The sequence below is a fragment of the Phocoena phocoena genome, chromosome 17 (genome assembly GCF_963924675.1).
Source record: "Phocoena phocoena chromosome 17, mPhoPho1.1, whole genome shotgun sequence".
In the NCBI taxonomy this organism is placed as follows: domain Eukaryota; kingdom Metazoa; phylum Chordata; class Mammalia; order Artiodactyla; family Phocoenidae; genus Phocoena; species Phocoena phocoena.
The window spans coordinates 30,526,797-30,548,220 of record NC_089235.1 but is presented as its reverse complement, the minus strand read 5'-3'; the positions used below and the strand labels follow the sequence as shown (position 1 = coordinate 30,548,220).

The 21,424-nt window shown below is 34.9% G+C and overlaps 1 protein-coding gene across 1 annotated transcript in view; it reads right to left on the bottom strand.

Moving 5' to 3' along the window:
• CNBD1 (cyclic nucleotide binding domain containing 1) overlaps positions 1–21,424 on the bottom strand; it is a 395,795-nt gene that overhangs the window by 111,171 nt on the left and 263,200 nt on the right. Inside the window, 3 exon segments of the mRNA XM_065895139.1 lie at positions 411–450; positions 452–602; positions 16,063–16,208. Coding sequence (XP_065751211.1) covers positions 411–450; positions 452–602; positions 16,063–16,208 — 337 coding nt within the window.

Genomic DNA, 21,424 nt, shown 5'->3' with positions numbered 1-21,424 from the left:
AATTGTTTTAAACACATTTCAAGTTGTGTTAACAGTATAATTCTTATTTTTTTTTTTTTTTTTTTTTTTTTTTGCAGTACGTGGGCCTCTCACTGCTGTGGCCTCTCCCGTTGCGGAGCACAGGCTCCGGACGCTCAGGCTCAGCGGCCATGGCTCACGGGCCCAGCCGCTCCGTGGCATGTGGGATCCTCCCGGACCGGGGCACGAACCCGCGTCCCCTGCACCGGCAGGCGGACTCTCAACCACTGCGCCACCAGGGAAGCCCTAATTCTTATTTTTAAAAGCTTTATTATCTTGAATATTTCAGGACACACTGAGGGTTATATTTAGATTTAAATATCTGGAAGAGATAAAATGTTACAATAATGATACATTGTTGCTTATTGAGAAAGCAAATATTCATTTCTTGCCATTGGGTCCATTGAAGGTATGTGCGTCTCAGCCAGTATAGTTTCTGAAGTCTTCACTGAAAACAAAGCTGTGGAAACTCTGAGGTATGAAAGAGGTTGTAGACTCATTTTCTTCAATCAGATTTTTATATATCTATGTTCGTGGTCAAGCTAGACCTTTCAGTATCACATAAAATTCATCATTTCCTATCACTGAAATAAAACAAAACCAAACAAGATATACTGTAGACTTTATTTCCCAGACACTTTTATATAAGTATGACTACAATAAAGATTACAATTCCTTCGCTTTTAGCAGATTTCTTTTAGTTTAATCAATAAGTGACTTTAATGTGGCACTTAGGCATCACAAATAATTTAGTCAAATAACAAATATAACAAAGACATGTCTACATATTTAGAATACTATTTTCTGACAGTTATTTATAGTAATAAATCCTTTTATGTAACTGATAAATTCTAGAAAAGAACCATGGTGCCATATCAAGATTAATAGATTTAAGACATCATGAGAAAAACAGGGCCAGAAAAGTCCTTGAACTTTTTAAAATTCCTCCCACCCCACAAAATTGTGCCTTTCTTCTTATTTTATATAAGTAACAATATATACCTACTATTAATCTTCATTTATCTTTGTTCTGGACAGAATGATGATCACTCATAGAACTGAGTAAAGAATATAGTATGAAAAGGGAGGGGTTCCCTTCCTGTTGGTTGTTTGGTCTGAGGCAACCCATCACTGGAGTCTACCTGGGCTCTTTGGTGCGGCTAATGACGGATGCTGGGAGGGCTTACACCAAGGAGTACTTCCCAGAACTTCTGCTGCCAGTGTCCTTGTCCCCACCATGAGCCACAGCCACCCCTGCCTCTGCAGGAGACCCTCCAACACTAGCAGATTTTTCTCTCAAGAAGTAGTGCAGTTTTGAAGACTCCTAGAGATCATGACAAAATTTTTCTCAACTGCATCAACCAACAAGCATTGCTACCTTGAGGAAATAAGAAGCTGCTGAACTCATCCTTGATTCTGTCAAACTATCCTCAATATGTATAATTGGTCCCTGTGTGGTTGTAGGCAAGGAAAAAAAAAAAGGACTGAACCCCAGAAACATGACAAATGTTTTGAAAATGGATTTGGACTAAAAAAGTCTCCATGTGTTTCATAATGGAATCTTTTTGCTTCTGAAAAATGCCTGTGAGGATGTAATAGAATGCTGCTGCTTGAAGATTCAAAGCTGTCTCAATGCGTCTCAGCTTTGCTTGTCTGAGTGGAAACCAAAGCTGAACCTTCGTACAGTGCCCTGCATGTGAGACTGGAGAGGCTGATCGCTCACCCACATCTTCTTTTTCTAATACACCAGAAATACATCTACACGTGGAAGTCCTCCTACAGAACATCTACTGAACGCTGGCAGAAGACCTCAGACCTCCCAAAAGGCAAGAAACTCCCCCACTTACCTGGCTATGGCAAAAGAAAAAGCAGAGACAAAAGAATAGGGACGGCACCTGCACCAGTGGGAGGGAGCCGTGAAGGAGGAAAAATTTCCACACACTAGGAAGACCCTTCGCGGGCGGAGACTGCAGGAGGCGGTGGGGGGAGCTTTGGAGCCGCAAAGGAGTGCACAGCAACAGGGGTGCGGAGGGCAAAGCGGGGAGATTCCCGCACAGAGGATCGGTGCCGACCAGCACTCACCAGCCTGAGAGGCTTGTCTGCTCACCAGCTGGGGCGGGCGGGGCTGCGAGCTGAGGCTCGGGTTTTGGTTTCGGTTGGAGCGCAGGAAGAGGACTGGGGTTGGTGGCTTAAACATAGCCTTCCCCACGGCCTGAGTGAGCCAGAGTCCCAGAAGCAGCTCCTCCTTTAACCCTGTCCTGTCTGAACGAAAAACAGACGCCCTCCGACGACCTACACGCAGAGGCAGGGCCACATCCAAAGCTCATCCCCGGGAGCTGTGCGAACAAATAAGAGAAAGGGAAATCTCTCCCAGCAGCCTCAGAAGCAGCGGATTAAAGCTCCACAATCAACTTGATGTACCTGCATCTGTGGAATACATGAATAGACAACGAATCATCCCAAACTGAGGAGGTGGACTTTGAGAGCAAGATCTATTATTTTTCCCCCCTTTCCTCTTTTTGTGAGTGTGTATGTATATGCTTCTGTGTGAGATTTTGTCTGTATAGATTTGCTTCCACCATTTGTCCGAGGGTTCTATCCGTCCATTTTTCTGCTTTTGTTTTCTTTAAAAACTTTTTTCTTAATAATTATTTTTTATTTTAATAAATTTATTTTATTTTATCTCCTTTCTTTCTTTCTTTCTTTCTTTCTTTCTTTCTTTCTTTCTTTCTTTCTTTCTTTCTTTCTTTCTTTTTCTCCCTTTTATTCTGAGTCGTGTGGATGAAAGGCTCTTGGTGCTACAGCCAGGAGTCAGTGCTGTGCTTCTGAGGTGGGAGAGCCAACTTCAGGACACTGGTCCACAAGAGACCTCCCAGCTCCACATAATATCAAGCAACGAAAATCTCCCAGAGATCTCCATCTCAACACCATCACCCAGCTTCACTCAACGACTGGCAAGCTACAGTGCTAGACACCCTATGCCAAACAACTAGAAAGACAGGAACACAACCTCACCCATTAGCAGAGAGGCTGCCTAAAATCATAAAAAGTCCACAGATACCCCAAAACACACCACCAGACGTGAAACTGCCCACCAGAAAGACAAGATCCAGCCTCCTCCACCAGAACACAGGCACTAGTCCCCTCCACCAGGAAGCCTATACAACCCACTGAACCAACTTTAGCCACTGAGAACACACACCAAAAACAACGGGAACTACGAACGTGCAGCCTGCAAAAAGGAGACCCCAAACACAGTAAGATAAGCAAAATGAGAAGACAGAAAAACACACAGCAGATGAAAGAGCAAGATAAAAACCCACCAGACCTAACAAATGAAGAGGAAATAGGCAGTCTACCTGAAAAAGAATTCAAAATAATGATAGTAAACATGACCCAAATCTTGGAAATAGAATAGAGAAAATGCAAGAAACATTTAACAAGGACCTAGAAGAACTAAATTTGAAACAAACAGTGATGATCAACCCAATAAATGAAATCAAAAATACTCTAGATGGGATCAATAGCAGAATAACTGAGGCAGAAGAACGGATAAGTGACCTGGAAGAGAAAATAGTGGAAATAACTACTGCAGAGCAGAATAAAGAAGAAAGAATGAAAAGAACGGAAGATAGTCTCAGAGACCTCTGGGACAACACTAAACACACTAACATTCGAATTATAGGGGTTCCAGAAGAAGAAGAGAAAAAAAAGGGACTGAAAAAATATTTGAAGAGGTTATAGTTGAAAACGTCCCTAATATGGGAAAGGAAACAGTTAATCAAGTCCAGGAAGCACAGAGAGTCCCATACAGGATAAATCCAAGGAGAAATACTCCCAGACACATATTAATCAAACTGTCAAAAATTAAATACAAAGAAAGCATATTAAAAGCAGCAAGGGAAAAACAACAAATAACACACAAGGGAATCCGCATAATGTTAACAGCTGATCTTTCAGCAGAAACTCTGAAAGCCAGAAGGGGCTGGCAGGACATATTTAAAGTGATGAAGGAGAAAAACCTGCAACTAAGATTACACTACCCAACAAGGATATCATTCAGATTTGATGAAGAAATTAAAACATTTACAGACAAGCAAAAGCTGAGAGAGTTCGGCACTACCAGAACCAGCTTTACAAAAAATGCTAAAGGAATTTCTCTAGGCAAGAAACACAAGAGAAGGAAAACACCTACAATAACAAACCCAAAACAATTTCGAAAATGGGAATAGGAACATACATATCGATAATTACCTTAAATGTAAATGGACTAAATGCTCCCAACAAAAGACACAAATTGGCTGAATGGATACAAAAACAAGACACATATATATGCTGTCTACAAGAGACCCACTTCAGACCTAAATACACAACAGACTGAAAGGGGATGGAAAAAGTTATTCCATGCAAATGGAAACCAAAAGAAAGCTGGAGTAGCAATTCTCATATCAGACAAAATAGACTTTAAGATAAAGACTATTAGAAGAGACAAAGAAGGACGCTACATAATGATCAAGGGATGGATCCAAGAAGAAGATATAACAGTTGTAAATATTTATGCACCCAACATAGGAGCACCTCTATACATAAGGCAAATACTAACAGCCATAAAAGGGAAAGTCGACAGTAACACATTCATAGTAGGGGACTTTAACACCCAACTTTCACTAATGGACAGATTATCTAAAATGAAAATAAGTAAGGAAACACTAGCTTTAAATGATACATTAATCAAGATGGACTTAATTGATATTTATAGGACATTCCATCCAAAAACAACAGAATACATATTTTTCTCAAGTGCTCATGGAACATTCTCCAGGATAGATCATATCTTGGGTCACAAATCAAGCCTTGGTAAATTTAACAAAATTGAAATTGTATCAAGTATCTTTTCCATCCACAACGCTATGAGGCTAGATATCAATTAAAGGAAAAGATCTGTAAAAAATACAAACACATTGAGGCTAAACTATACACTACTTAATAATGAAGTGATAATTGAAGAAATCAAAGAGGAAATAAAAAATACCTAGAAACAAATGGCAATGGAGACATGACACACTAAAACCTATGGGATGGAGCAAAAGCAGTTTTAAGAGGGAAGTTTATAGCAGGAAACAGGAAAAATCTCGAATAAACAACCTAACCTTGCACCTAAAGCAATTAGAGAAAGAAGAACAAAAAAACCCAAAGTTAGCAGAAGGAAACAAATCATAAAGATCAGATCAGAAAAAAATGAAAAAGAAATGAAGGAAATGATAGCAAAGATCAATAAAACTAAAAGCTGGTTTTTTGAGAAGATAAACAAAATTGATAAACCATTAGCCAGACTCATCAAGAAAATAAGGGAGAAGACTCAAGTCAATAGAATTAGAAATGAAAAAGGAGAAGTAACAACTGACACTGCAGAAATACAAAGGATCATGAGAGATTACTACAAACAAAAATATGTCAATAAAATGGACAACCTGGAAGAAATGGACAAATTCTTAGAAATGCACAACCTGCCAAGACTGAATCAGGAAAAAATAGAAAATATGAACAGACAAATCACAAGCACTGAAATTGAAACTGTGATTAAAAATCTTCCAACAAACAAAAGCCCAGGACCAGATGGCTTCAAAGGTGAATTCTATCAAACATTTAGAGAAGAGCTAACACCTATCCTTCTCAAACTCTTCCAAAATATAGCAGAGGGAGGAACACTCCCAAACTCATTCTACGAGGTCACCATCACCCTGATACCAAAACCAGACAAGGATGTCACAAAGAAAGAAAACTACAGGCCAATATCACTGATGAACATAGATGCAAAAATCCTCAACAAAATACTAGCAAACAGAATCCAACAGTACATTAAAAGGATAATACACCATGATCAAGTGGGGTTTATCCCAGGAATGCAAGGATTCTTCAATATATGCAAGTCAATCAACGTGATACACCATATTAAGAAAGTAAAAGAGAAAAACCATAAGATCATCTCAATAGATGCAGAGAAAGCTTTCGACAAAATTAAACACCCATTTATGATAAAAACACTGCATAAAGTAGGCATAGAGGGAACTTTTCTCAACATAGTAAAGGTCATATATGACAAACCCACAGCCAACATGGTCCTCAATGGTGAAAAACTGAAAGCATTTCCACTAAGATCAGGAACAAGACAAGGTTGCCCACTCTCACCATTCTTATTCAACATAGTTTTGGAACTTTTAACCACAGCAATCAGAGAAGAAAAGGAAATAAAAGGAATCCAAATTGGAAAAGAAGAAGTAAAGCTGTCACTGTTTGCAGATGACATGATACTATACATAGAGAATCTAAAAGATGCTACCAGAAAACTACTAGAGCTAATCAATGAATTTGGTAAAGTAGCAGGACACAAAGTTAATGCACAGAAATCTCTGTCATTCCTATATGCTAATGATGAGAAATCAGGGACTGAAATCAAGAAAACACTCCCATTTACCATTGCAACAAAAAGAATAAAATATCTAGGAGTAAACCTACCTAGGGAGTCAAAAGACCTGTATGCAGAAAATTTTAAGACACTGATGAAAGAAATTAAAGATGATACAAATAGATGGAGAGATATACCATGTTCTTGGATTGGAATAATCAACATTGTGAAAATGACTCTACCACCCAAAGCAATCTACAGATTCAATGCAATCCCTAACAAACTACCACTGGAAGTTTTCACAGAACTAGAACAAAAATATACACAATTTGTATGGAAACACAAAAGACCCCGAATAGCCAAAGCAATCTTGAGAATGAAAAACAGAGCTGGAGGAATGAGGTTCCCTGACTTCAGACTATATACTACAAAGCTACAATAATCGAGACAATAAGGTACTGGCACAAAAACAGAAATATAGATCAATGGAACAGGATAGAAATCCCAGATATAAACCCACACACATATGGTCATCTTATCTTTGATAAAGGAGGCAGGAATGTACAGTGGGGAAAGGACAGCCTCTTCAATAAGTGGTGCTGGGAAAACTGGACAGGTACATGTAAAAGTATGAGATTAGATCACTCCCTAACACTATGCCCAAAAATAAGCTCAAAATAGATTAAATACCTGAATGTAAGGCCAGAAACTATCAAATTCTTAGAGGAAAACATAGGCAGAACACTCTATGACATAATTCACAACAAGATCATAGAGAAATGGAAATAAAAACAAAAATAAGCAAATGGGACCTAATGAAACTTCAAAGCTTTTGCACAACAAAGGAAACCATAAACAAGATGAAAAGACAACCCTCAGAATGGGAGAAAACATTTGCAAATGAAGCAACTGACAAAGGATTAATCTCCAAAATTTACAAGCAGCTCAATAACAAAAAAAAAATCTAAAAATGGGCAGAAGACATAAATAGACATTTCTCCAAAGAAGATATACAGACTGCCAAAAAATATATGAAAGAATGCTCAACATCATTAATCATTAAAGAAATGCAAATCAAAACTACAATGAGATATCATCTCACACCAATCAGAATGGCCATCATCAAAAAATCTAGAAACAATAAATGCTGGAGAGGGTGTGGAGAAAAGGGAACACTCTTGCACTGCTGGTGGGAATGTGAATTGGTACAGCCACTATGGAGGTTCCTTAAAAAACTACAAATAGAACTACCATATGACCCAGCAATCCCACTACTGGGCATATACCCTGAGAAAACCATAAATCAAAAAGAGTCATGTACCAAAATGTTCATTGCAGCTCTATTTTCAATAGCCAGGGGATGGAAACAACCTACATATCCATCATCGGATGAATGGATAAAGAAGATGTGGCACATATATACAATGGAATATTACTCAGCTATAAATCGAAACGAAATTGAGCTATTTGTAATGAGGTGGATAGACCTAGAGTCTGTCATACAGAGTGAAGTAAGTCAGAAAGTGAAAGACAAATACTGTATGCTAACACATATATATGGAATTTAAGAAAAAAAATGTCATGAAGAACCTAGAGGTAAGACAGGAATAAAGACACAGACCTACTAGAGAAAGGACTTGAGGATATGAGGAGGGGGAAGGGTAAGCTGTGACAAAGTGATAGAGTGGCATGGACATATATATACTACCAAACGGAAAATAGATAGCTAGTGGGAAGCAGCCGCATAGCACAGGGAGATCAGCTTGGTGCTTTGTGACCACCTAGAGGGGTGGCATAGAGAGAGTGGGAGGGAGGGAGACGCAAGAGGGAAGAGATATGGGAACATATGTATATGTATAACTGATTCACTTTGTTATAAAGCAGAAACTAACACACCATTGTAAAACAATTATACTCCAATAAAGATGTAAAAAAAAATAAAAAGGAAATTGTTCATTAGTAGGAAAAAGTGTTATTTCCAGTATATATCCTCCTTCATATTGTTACTCACCACAATCTGTCATCTGATCCCATTACATAAAGTTCCACTATGTGACTGTAGATCTAGCAGATTTATTCACTTGTGAGCATTTTGAATGAAACATAAATCAGTTTTTTTTTCTTCTGAAGCCTGTCATTTTTGAGAAGAAGATCGTGGGAAATGGATGGTGTTTCTCCATTTCTCAGTCCTTTACATTCTTCAAAGGATCAGAGCAAATTGTTCAGGTGCTGTGAGAAGAACTTTTCTTTCAATTTGCTTATTAACTTGCTGTAAATAGAAACTTTACAAATTGATTTTAATGCACAGTTGTGTTTCTTTTTTATTCCCTATGACATGCCAACTTCTTGCCTTCTCTGCTTTTTTCTAAACTGAGTACTTACTAGTGGGTTTCTTTTGGTTACCATCTATAAATCATGACTATAGGAGATTGATTTTTTATTTTTGTCTTCTCTAAAGCAAGGGTTGCGTTTGTTTGGATGCCGGGGCTTAAAATAGATTCTTCCCGGGTAGCACAATATCACTTATTAAACTTCTAATCTGTGTGTCAAGGGCACTGTGTAAACATCGCTTTTGTTTTTTAATTTTATTTTTATTTTTTGAGAAAATAATATATATTTTTTAACATCTTTATTGGAGTAAAATTGCTTTATATTGTTGTGTTAGTTGCTGCTGAATAACAAAGTGAATCAGCTATATGTATAAATATATCCCCATGTTACCTCCCTGTTGTGTCTCATTCTCACCCTCCCTATGCCAGCCCTCTAGGTGGTTACAAAGCATGGAGCTGATCTCCCTGAGCTACGCAGCTGCTTCCCACTATCTATTTTACATTTGGTAGTTTATATATGTCCATGCCACTCTCTTACTTCGTCTCAGCTTACCCTTCCCCCTCCCTGTGTCCTCAAGTCCATTTTCTACATCTACGTCTTTATTCCTGTCCTGCCCCAAGGTTCTTCAGAACCTTTTTTTTTTTTTTTAGATTCCATATATATGTGTTAGCATACAGTATTTGTTTTTCTCATTCTGACTTACTTCACACTGTATGACAAACTCTAGGTCTCTCCACTTCACTACAAATAACTCAATTTCGTTTCCTTTATTGGCTGAGCAATATTCCTTTGTATATATGTGCCACGTCTTCTTTATCCATTAGTCTGTTGATGGAAACTTAGGTTGCTCCCATAACCTGGCTATTGCAAATAGTGCTGCAATGAATATTTTGGTACTCCAAAGAAGATGTACAGATTGCCAACAAACACATGAAAGGATGCTCAACATCACTAATCATTAGAGAAATGCAAATCAAAACTACAATGAGGTATCACCTCACACCAGTCAGAATGGCCATCATCAAAAAATCGACAAACAATAAATGCTGGAGAGGGTGTGGAGAAAGTGGTACCCTCTTGCACTGCTAGTGGGAATGTAAATTGATACATCCACTATGGAAAACAGTATAGAAGTTCCTTAAAAATCTAAAAATAGAACTAACATATGACCCAGAAATCTCACTATGGGTCATATACCCTGAGAAAACCACAATTCAAGAAAAGTCATGTACCAGAAACATTGCTTTTTAATAGCTATTGTGTGAGCTGTATGAGAACTATATTATAATAAGTACACTGTGTAGGGAAAAGATAATAATAGTTTGTAAGACTAGTAATGGTCTTGAGAAATTACATAGAGAAGAAAACAAGTTGGGGAAAGGGTGTATTCTAATATATGCATTTATATTCTGTTTTTTTTTAAATAGAGTAACTGACACTTCTTAGTATAGAATAAGAGCTATGGAAAGAAATCCACTGTGGGAAATAATTTTATTGCAAGTGTTGTTAGTTACCTACCCAATATGATATCTTTCCTTTTCCTTTAGTAACAAAACCACAATTTTATGGGGTGTTGTATGTGCCAGTTTAAAAATTGAATTTCCCAGGAACTCTTACTTGTGTGGCCATGTGACATCATTCTGATTGATAAAATATTGAGAGTATCTTTGCTTTCCACATACGCACACCACCCCTTCTTCCCTGTTACCTAGAACAGTGATAGGATATTGGAGCTGAAGCAAACATCTTACAATTAAGGAAAATACAAGGAGAATTTCAGAGGCCTCACCTGAGACCATGTGACCCCTCATTATGTAACATAAACAAACCTGAAAATTTTTATAAACTAGTGTCCTCTAGTTCTCCATTACTCACAGCTGAACACAATTTCTGTGTGGATATTTTTGGAATTTCACTTAACTCTATCCATAAAATATGTTCACCTTACTGATGAATATAACTATTCAATTCCTCTAGAGAAAATCTTCCTTCAGCCTTGGCCCAGTGACAGTGAACTTGACTGAATTTCTGCTTACAATGCATTAATTTTCACATTTCCTTTATAAAAATATCTATAATATTAAGGAGGCCATTAAGGAATGTAAGTAATATAGGGAATTTGAGATCCATAGAAAAAATTTTTGGTCAGAAAATATCTCATAAATATTCAAATTACTTTTAAAAGCAGTCAAATAAAGCTATTCTGGAAGCTGCTAACTCCATTTATATAAAAGATGATGACTGTATTTGAAACGGCAAAGGGGGCTGTATTTTAAAAGAAAAACTTTTATTAATATTAGATAATATTTTCCCTTTTTTATTGAGGTATATAGTTGATGTACAATATTATATAATTTTCAGATGTACAGCGTAGTGACTCACAATTTTTAAAGGTTATATTCTATTTCTAGTTACTATAAAATATTGATTGTATTCCCTGTGTTGTACTATATATCCTTGTAGCTTATTTATTTTATACAAAGTAGTATGTACCTCTTAATCCCATATCACTATCCTATCTTACCCCTCTCCCCTTTCTTCTCCCCACTGGTAACCACTAGTTTGTTCTCTATATCTGTGATCCTTTTTCTTTTTGTTATATTTTTGTTTTATTTTTTAGATTTCACATATAAGTGATATCATATAACATTTGTCTTTCCTGCTCTGACTTATTTCACTTAGCATAGTAACCTCCAACTCCATCCATGTTGTTGCAAATGGCAAAATATTATTTTAATGGCTGAATAGTATTCCATTTTGTGTGTGTTTGTACATATATATATCTCACATCTTCTTTACTCATTCATCTATAGACGGACACTCAGGTTCCTTCCATATCTTGGCAATTATAAATAATGCTGTTAGGAACACGGTGCAGTGTTCAAATTAATGTTTTCAAATTAGTGTTTTGTTTTGTTTTGTTTTGTTTTTTGGATAAATACTCAGAAGTGGAACTACTGTGTCTTATAGTTTCTTGAGAAATAGCCATACTGTTTTACATAGTGGCTGCACCATTTTGCATTCTTACTAACAGTGTACAAAGGTTCCCTTTTCTCCACACCCTTGCCAACATTTGTTATTTCTGGTCTCTTTAATGATAGCCATTGTAGTTTTAATTTGCGGTTCCTGACAGTTAATGACGTTGAGCATGTTTTCCTGTGCCTGTTGTCCATCTGTATGTCCTCTTTGGAAAAATATCTATTCGAGTCTTCTGCTCATTTTTTTAATTGGGTTGTTTCTTTTTTGATGTTGAGTTGTATGAGCTACTTAAATATTTTAGATAGTAACTCCATTTATATAACAGTCATATTATTTGCAAAATTTTCTCCCATTCAGTAGGTTGTCTTTTTGTTTTGTCAGTTGTTTCCTTTGCTGTGCAAAACTTTGAAGTTTGATAAGGCTCCATTTGTTTATATTTGCCTTTATTTCCTTTGCTTTAGGAGACAGATTCAAAAAAAAATTTCTACAATTTATATCAAAGAGTGTTCTGCTTATGTTCTCTTCTAGGAATTTTATGGTTTCCAGTCTTACATTTAGGTCTTTAGGTAGATACCATTTTAAATGGCTTACTATATATTGATTACTTTTTCTTTTCAAAATAAGGTACTATACATGGATCAAGGGCTGGTTTAGGAGACCTGGATTTAGTCCAATTGTTGTGTTCATTATGTAATCTTGGGAGAGTCATATATTCCTAGGTTCAACTTCCAGTTCAAAAATTGTCATGCCAGGTCAAATTATCTACATGTATTAAATGTTTTATTTTGCTGGTTATTCAGTGAATATAATACATTTTTAGGTTGTTGGAATTACTATTAAAAAACTTAAATAAACTATAAATTTCAAAACGAATATAAATAATGAAAATTATACTAATGGAAAGATTATTTGTAAAAATTTTGGCTGACTTTAATTAATGAACTTTTAGAAATACAGATGAACAACACTTACCTAATTACCATATTTAAATTAATTAAAAATACTTAAAATCTCATATTAAATCTCCAGAAAAATGTTTTAAGTGTTTACCTATATTTTGAGGTCCCAAGTCCATTTCTACTTTCCCCTACCCAAGAGATGATTGTGAAGTTTTGAGAAAGTTAATGCAGTTTTCAAGGATGAATCTTCATGAACCATAGGGAACACCTCAGTGCAGTGAAAACATATCCACACATAGAATCAATATACACTCTTCATGGCCATGTTTGCCTTTAAGGGAACCATGGTCTTTATAGTAGGACTAAATATTTTATTACTTCTATTGTAAAAGCATGTTGTTTGGACTATGGTTAATTTATATATGGAAAAGATGCCCACTAAATTTTTCATGAGGTTTAGCTACTGTGTTTTTATATATTATATGAAATTTAAACCATGACAGAAAATAAAGTCTATGCAGGCTAAGAAATGTTAAAGTTTTAGTAATCAAAAAATATTTTTCATCATTAAAAATAAATATAGTATTTTTTTAAATGAGGAGTTATGGTGTTTTTGAGATATAACCTCATAAAAAAGTAAGAGTAAAATGATAAAATGAAAGAAATAGGAGAGAAATAACATTGCAAGACTCAGTGGACTTCAAGTAAAGAAAACAGTAAACAAGACATATATATATTAAAAGACAAAAACCCCTATATCAGTCATTTCATAGAAATATTTCAAAGTTAATATACAGTCAGATATTAACAAATTTTTTATCTGGCATCTAATTCCTGGTTCTGATTCTTTTAGCTCTCTGAGCTTTATGTTATCAATCATAAAAATATCCTCTGCCCAGGCCACAAAATGAGATCCAATGGAAAACTCTTGAGATAATTTGAATTAAGTAAACTATATCTATTAAGTAAACTATATCTATACATCTATATGGCATATAGAGTTTACCATATGTAATATATATTGTATAAAGTACTTTATTATAGTGATATAAGTAAGCTTTATATATAGTCATCTTATAGTAATCATGTTTTAGTACCATTTTCACTTAAACTAGAAATATGTAGGTGTGTTATGCAGTATTTGAAATCATAAAATTGTTATCCTTGTTAATATTTTATTGTTTAAGAAAACAATGCACGAGAGGCTGAGTAATGGTAAGTTTAAGATGCTGCCTTAAATAATGAAGTTCCAAAGAACTTATGGCCAGAAAAGAGACCAGAAGGTGCAAACAGCTGTGTGGAATTGCAGGAAAGAAACCAAAGCCTCAGCAGCAGATTGAAAGTCAGCAGCACAGTGATAAGGAGTTACTAGGGGGAATACTTTCAATAACAGCAGAGGGAGGGAAATGCATCCATGAATAAAGAAAAGGGAAAAAGAAAGACACCTGGTTGGACTTGTTTTTTAAGTTGGATGAACAAAGAGATTTACAAAGGTCAGATATTTAATGAATTGACTGCTGTGATAGTGAAACAGATCTGAGCTGTCAGAATTAGATGTCTTAAAACTCAAGAGAAGGGTTGCAGCACAGGTAGGTGTAAGCACAGAGAATTCCAAAATTTTTTAAAGTGTTTGAAAATATGCACTATTGAAATATGAATTGCAAAGCCTTATTTAGTATAAATGATCAAATTAAAGTTGATATTTGTCAAGGGTTGAAAGTTCATATTTTAATAGTTAATCACACATGTTTTTAAGATATCTTCAGAATATATTTTCTTTTCATTTTAGTTTCTAAGCTTTCTGAAAAAAATAAATAACTACTTACAAACACTAACACATAAATATACATTCATTGTGGAAAATTCAACACAAATATATGTAGAAGAAATAGTTAACTGTTCTCCTTCACTGTTCCTCAATTCCTCTCCTCTGAATGAAGGTAACAATTTTTTTAAATATGTATTTTTGGAGTATCCTTCTGGATCTACTTCTATGTAATTTTTACTGTGTATTTTTATATGTATATACATGCACATATAATTTCACGTTTTATATTATATTATTTATATAATTCTGCAATTGTTCTGTTTTTATTTATTATCCTTAATAAGTTTCTATATCAATGTATATAAATCTACCTCATTCTTTTTAACCCTGACTAGAATTGTAGATAATTAGTGTATCACAATATATTCTGCCTTCTATTAAAGAATACTTAGGTTGCTTACATATTTTTTACCATAAGAAGTATAATTCCAGAAACTTATGATAGGACAAATTAATTTTTTAATTACTATCCTCAAGCTAATGGCAAAACCCTGTTGAATGTTTGTTCTTTCTTCCCTTTCAGAATCATTTATCCTCTGCAAAACTCCTATGATTTAATTTTCACTGCTTGATGTTGGATTAAATGAAACTAATTATGAGAGAGGACTGTTGGGGAAACTGAAAATATGTAAGTATTTTCAATAGACACATGTTCTCCAAAATTCCAGTTTTATTTTAAATGCCATGATCCTGATGAATCACTTTATTAAAACAGTGGCATAGTAAATGGAGAATAATTTAGCATTAAGGCTAAAGTGTGATTGAAATTCAGTTCTAATCAGGACCACTCCACATGACATTTTGTGCCTTAGGGTCCTCATCTGCAGAGAATAATAATAATATCTACTTTTATTCGATACTGTGTGGAATAAATAAGGGATGTTCCTCACCCAAAGGTGTATTAAATAAATTTAGTTCCTTTTTTCTAATAGGCGCTCAATAAATGCAAAAAAATTATGTTGAAGTCTGTTGGTTTAGGTTTGTGTGTGACTCTGTGTGTTGTTTATTTATATGCCACCCCCCAAAAAATTAAAATACAAAATACTTCTATTAATGCATCCAATATATCCTTAGTAAAGGGACTAGAAATTAAAATTGGGAAACTAAACTAAAATCTATCTGAAGAGTTTTTTTCTCAGTATCTGGATCAGTCAAATAATCACTTTGACCACTTGCTGTCTTAACCGTGAAAACCAAAGCTAGATTGTTATTAAATGTGTATATCAATGAGTGGCTTTCAAAGTGTGGTGCGCAGACTAGCAGCATCCTCTGGAATGTTATTGGAAATGCAAATTAAGCTCCATCTCAAACCTACTGAACCAGAAACTTTAGGGGTTGAATACAGCAACACATTTCAGTGTGTCTTCTGGGGGATTCTGATGCATGCTCAAAGTCGAGAAACACCACTGTATATCTTTAAAACATAAATACTAAAATGTGAAATGTTATTCATTTCACTACTTATAACTTTACAAATGAAATACATCCAAACAGTACATTTTAACATGTCAAGTGAAATTATGAATATTATAATGATAGAGAACTCAAAATAGTGATACACGTTTGGTGTTGCCAAATTTCCCTCCAGATTAGTCTGTTACATGTGCTTCTTTTTATCCAGGTTTCAGAAATGACATTCTTACTAAGTATTTTCAGATGCTCATCAATTAGATGAGAGGTTAAATCTGGAATTGTTCTCAGCATCTTCCACACAGCGTTGTGTTCAAATAGCGTCCTGTGAATGGGACTTAAAAAAAAGATTGCAATGATGTGTTAGTTCCTGCTTTACAACATAGTGAATCAGTTATACATATACATATGTTCCCATATCTCTTCCCTCTTGCATCTCCCTCCCTCCCACCGTTGTTCACCAAATTGTTATCCTCTTGCTCCCTGGGCACACAGTTATATGACATATTCAAGTCTTCCTTGAACTTAGACACAGCTATATGAAACTGAGTTCTGTTCAGTAGAATATGGGCAGCAGTGATGCCTGACATTTCCACGCCTATCCTTTGAAAGATCTCTCCTGTGTACAACCATCCATTCTCTTTTCCTATCCATTGGCTAAATGGGGGGACTCCAAGAACTCAGAGAAGGGAAGAGGTGAAAGAGGCAGAATGATCTAGGTCTTTGAGTTGCCATTTGGATGAGAAGTGACCAACAATGAGTTGACTATTGACTATTAAATAAACTGTAAATGTGTTAAGGTTCTGGAAAAAAAAAAAAAGATTGCACACTGAGAGACTACCACATAAATACAAAGAAACAAACAAACCAAAAAATCCTCAATTTTTGAGCTTCCAAATTTGTATTTCCATCTTTATTCAGCATTGCTAAGGATAAGTGATGATGGTCTCTTTTGTCTTAGTAATCTTTATAATTTGTTCTCCTTCCAAGATAAAGAGGTACCTCCATGAAACTTTAAACTTTAGGATATTACATAGTGCCTTTACCTTCTTTTTATATAAAACTCAGTGCTTCAATTTTAAGATTATAGCTCTCATTATTAGTCATTTTAATAATAAAAACCTCTTTTAGACAATAAAATGATTGATGTCTTATTTTATTCTTGATTTTTAGGTACTATTAAAGTTAGAGCAAATGAATATGTAATTTAACATTTGAGAATATAAATTTTAAGTGAAAAGATGCATATGTAATTTTAAATAAAACATAGTTTTATTATGATGGATGATATTTATTTACTTTTAATCATTAAATTCACTATTTAATAAATATAATATCATAATCAAGAAACAAAATTCATGTTGATTCTAAGTTTTCAAGGGACTAACCCAGCTACCATGCCATTGCTAAATGTTTAGTATTTTTAAAAAATCTATTGTGAAAAATCAGTTTAGCAGTAGATAGGGAATTCAGAGTACTCACATATATGTAGGTTTGACAGAAACAGTCCCAGTTTAGGCGTGATATTCTGTTGGTTCATCTGTTATGCATGTGTTTATGTGTGCATGTTTACTGATCACATTATAAATTGGTTTTTTTTTTCTTTTGGTATTGTGTGTTGTAGCAAAAAAAAAAGTTGGAAAAGCACTAATTTAGTAGATAATTTTAAGAAATACTTTTGAGAAAACTAGCTCCCCACTTAATATCATTTAAAAGTGTGTACTTCAGATGTAATAATAAAGAATTAGTATTCAGAAATGGCATGGTATTATAACCAAATCCTAAAAAAAATGTCATTGATTTAGCAACCAAACAAGGGATGACAAGGAAATAATATCACAGATTTTTAAATGGACATACATTTTTAGTGGCAAAACATTTGAAATATCAGTTGCCTGAAATAATTTGGAAGGTAGACCAAGTGCCTAAGAAACCGGCTGCTTCACAGAAAATAGTTGGAAAAAGTTAAAAAGTTATTGGGTTTTGTTTGCTTAATGTTAGTTGTTTGTAGCAATGTATTATTAGCTGGATAAAACTGACCAGTTATCAAACATAAATGAAAAGGAATAGAGAAGATCCAGAAATGTGTCGCATGATTTTAAAAGCCATATCATTAGACGAATATAATAGTCGTTTTTACCTGTATGGATGAGTAGACTAATGTTTTTCATCAAATTGAGAAGTTTTGGCTGTTCTTTCTTCAAATATTCTCTGTCCCTTTTCTCTTTTCTCTCCTTCTGGGATTCCCATTGTGTTGATTCTGGTATACTTGGTGGTGTCCCATAGGTCTCTGAAGCTCTGTCCATGTTTTTCATTCTTATTCTTTCTCTTCTCTGACTGGATAATCTTAATTGATATATCCTCTTCAAGTTTGCCAAACTTTTCTTCTGCCAGATCAAATCTGTTGTTGAACCTCTAGTGACGTTTTTATTTCAGTTATTGTACTTTTTAACTCCATAATCTCTATTTGGATCTTTTTTTGCAGTTTCTTTTTATTGATATTCTCTATGTGGTAAGACATTATTGTCATACTTTCATTTAATTCTATAAAGTCTGTATTTTCTGTGTGCAGCTACCTAAATCTCTGTATATTTCACTTAATAGTCATCTAATAATTGTTTGGAAATTTTCTTAAATACCTGAACCATTAAGTCCCCCAACTTTTGCTGATGGGCAGGCTGTGTGTTTTCATGCTCTACTTTAATTCATTAGACACTGTTTTCTTTATGTCTTTGAACCTATTCATAATAGTAAATTTAAAATCTTTGTCCTACTAAGTCTAACATTTGAATCCTCTCAGGACATTGTTTGCTCTTGGCTGCTTCTTTCCCTATATATGGGACACACTTTGTTGTTTCTTTGCATGTCTCATAATTTTTGTTTAAAATTGAACATTTTAGCTAATGTGACAAATCTAGCAATAACCTTTCCCCTCCTTCCCAGGGTCAAATAACAACAATGCACAATGAATATGGTTTTTTAAGGGAGTTGCCAGACAAATCACAGTGTGGCAGTGCTTTGGGAGTGGGTTTTTTGAGGATCTCCTAACCAGTCTTCCCTTTTAGGAGCTGCAGAGCTGTTAGCTCCTAAAAACTGTTACAGAATTGGAGACAGGAGGATTAAAATAGGTCAAAATAAAAAGCTACAAACCCTGCTAATTTTCTTGAATAAATACTCCTCATGTGGTTTCATGCATCTGATTAATTTCAGAGTTCTGAAAAAATTTGTTTTGACAATCTTTGTCAGTATTTCATTGATTGTATGAAGGAGAAGATATACAGAGGTCCTCACTCTGCCATTCTAGAAGCCCTGCACTACACATTGAATCTTAAATATTCTGATCGATAGCAACACCCCTAATTTCTTCCCACAGATCAAATTCAACATAGATGATAAGCAGTAGGGAGTTCATGTGACCACTGTGAGTGGGACAATCAAAAATAGTTTGGAAATAACATTACTAACAGAAGACATTAAAAGAAATAATGTTTAAAAGTCTGGAAGTCACTCAAAAATTATAACTATTAGTTTGAAAAAAGAATGGACCTGTAATTTACATATTCTGACTAAAAATGCAAAATATTTTTTCCTTCAACTAACTTAATCTTACTCTGAAAATCTTATTCTTGTTAAATCCCTATTTTTTAGTTTACTTCTGCCTTTCCTACATGGACACTCAAGAACCTTCAAATACTTGGATTACCATACTTGGAACAGGAAGAAAAAAGAGGAATTGTAACATACTGCTATAACCTCCTATTACCACAATTCTTACATTGCTTTTGCTGCCCCACTTGGGCACTGGTCTTAAGGGTGTCTGAGGCTCTGCCCTGACAAATGATGTGCAGTTCTGAAATTCCCCAAAATTTTTTCAGTGGCGTCTAACATACACCCCTGTGATGGTAAACCAAAATATTCAGGTCTGAAAACATGGCCTCCACTTCCACCCTTTAAACGGAACTTCACTTTTCTTTCAATCTCTACATTTCTTGTTTGGCAGAAACTTTCATATACATCATACCCACTCCTTCTTACCACATCTTCCTGACTTACTCTTAATGCAGTGAAAGAAACTAGATTAACAAAAAGGAAAATTCATATATTGAGAAAAACTATAATGTTCAAACTATTACTAGCAAATAGTTGTTTAATAGTGTTTTTCTTATCATTATCATCATTATGAATTATCAGACCACTTATAATGGTGTGAAAAAAATGTTATTTCCCTTGTATTTTCATTTACTCACCTTTGTTTCTATTTCTAGCCCCAATTCCAGCCGATGGCAAAAAGCAACATTTTAAAATATTCCAAGTATTTCAGGCATTACACATGGAAATAAAAGAATTATAGGATTCCTTTTCTACTCCTTTCTCTCCTGGTGATCATCTCAAGCCTAGGAGCTTTTAAAGAGTCATGATAAATTGGTAACTGGTTTCTAATCACCAGCACTTATGTGCATTGACATCTGCTGAGTTCTAACTATTATGAATAGCCATTGGAATCCATGTTTTCACTGAATTCCTAAATGTTTCAAGTTGTAGGTACATGTGATCTATATTTTGTAAAGCTCTTGTAAACCTGTTGACTTTTTCACTCTCCACTAATTTATCATACTTCTTGCAAATAAGGAGAGAGCTTGATTGTTTCAGGAAATATATTTGCAGCTGTGCAAAAATGGTTAGGGCTCTCTTAAAGTCTCTATACCCTTAATATTAATAATTTACTGAGATGTGTAGATTAAATGGAGTTTCTGAAATTTTTCTTCAATTAATCTAGATTTTTTAGAATCCTTAATCTACTAGGTTGACAAGTAAAACAAAACAAAACAAAAATCCTTACACTGTCTCTTAATAATATGGCAAATCTCATAATATACTCTCTATTCAATTTAAATATTGAGACTATACAAAGTTCCAACACTGGCTGCCTCACATGGTCTTTTTCAAAGACTTAGACTCTTTAGTAAAACTGCTTAGTTTACCAGAGTTATTCCACTCACAATACTTCTCCCCAGGAAGGGATGCAAGTGTATAAGGGGATTTATTGGGTCTTTGTGGCAGTCGCTAGAGGAACAGTTGGACAGCATGTGCTGAAAATTTTGTTGAAGAAATAAAATCAACTTCTATTACAGGGCACATAAATAGAGCCATTTAACTTGCGTAGGAAGTTTCCCAATAAAACAGTGGTGAATTGGAACACACAGGTGCAAGTAGGGAGAGAAAGAAAGTGTTGAAATATGCTATAAGAAGCAATATTTAGGGACCAGCCACCTCCACCATGAATCCAACACAAGCCACTGAACCGAACTGACCCACTGGGGGCAGACACCAAAAACAACGGGAACTACAAATGTGCAGCCTGCCAAAAGGACACCACAAACACAGTAATTTAAGCAAAATCAGAAGACAGAAAGACACAAAGCAGATGAAGGAGCAAGGTAAAAACTCAACAGACCAAACAAATGAAGAGGAAATAGGCAGTCGACTTGAAAAATAAGTCAGATTAATGATAGTAAAGATGGTACAAAATCTTGGAAATAGAATAGAGAAAAT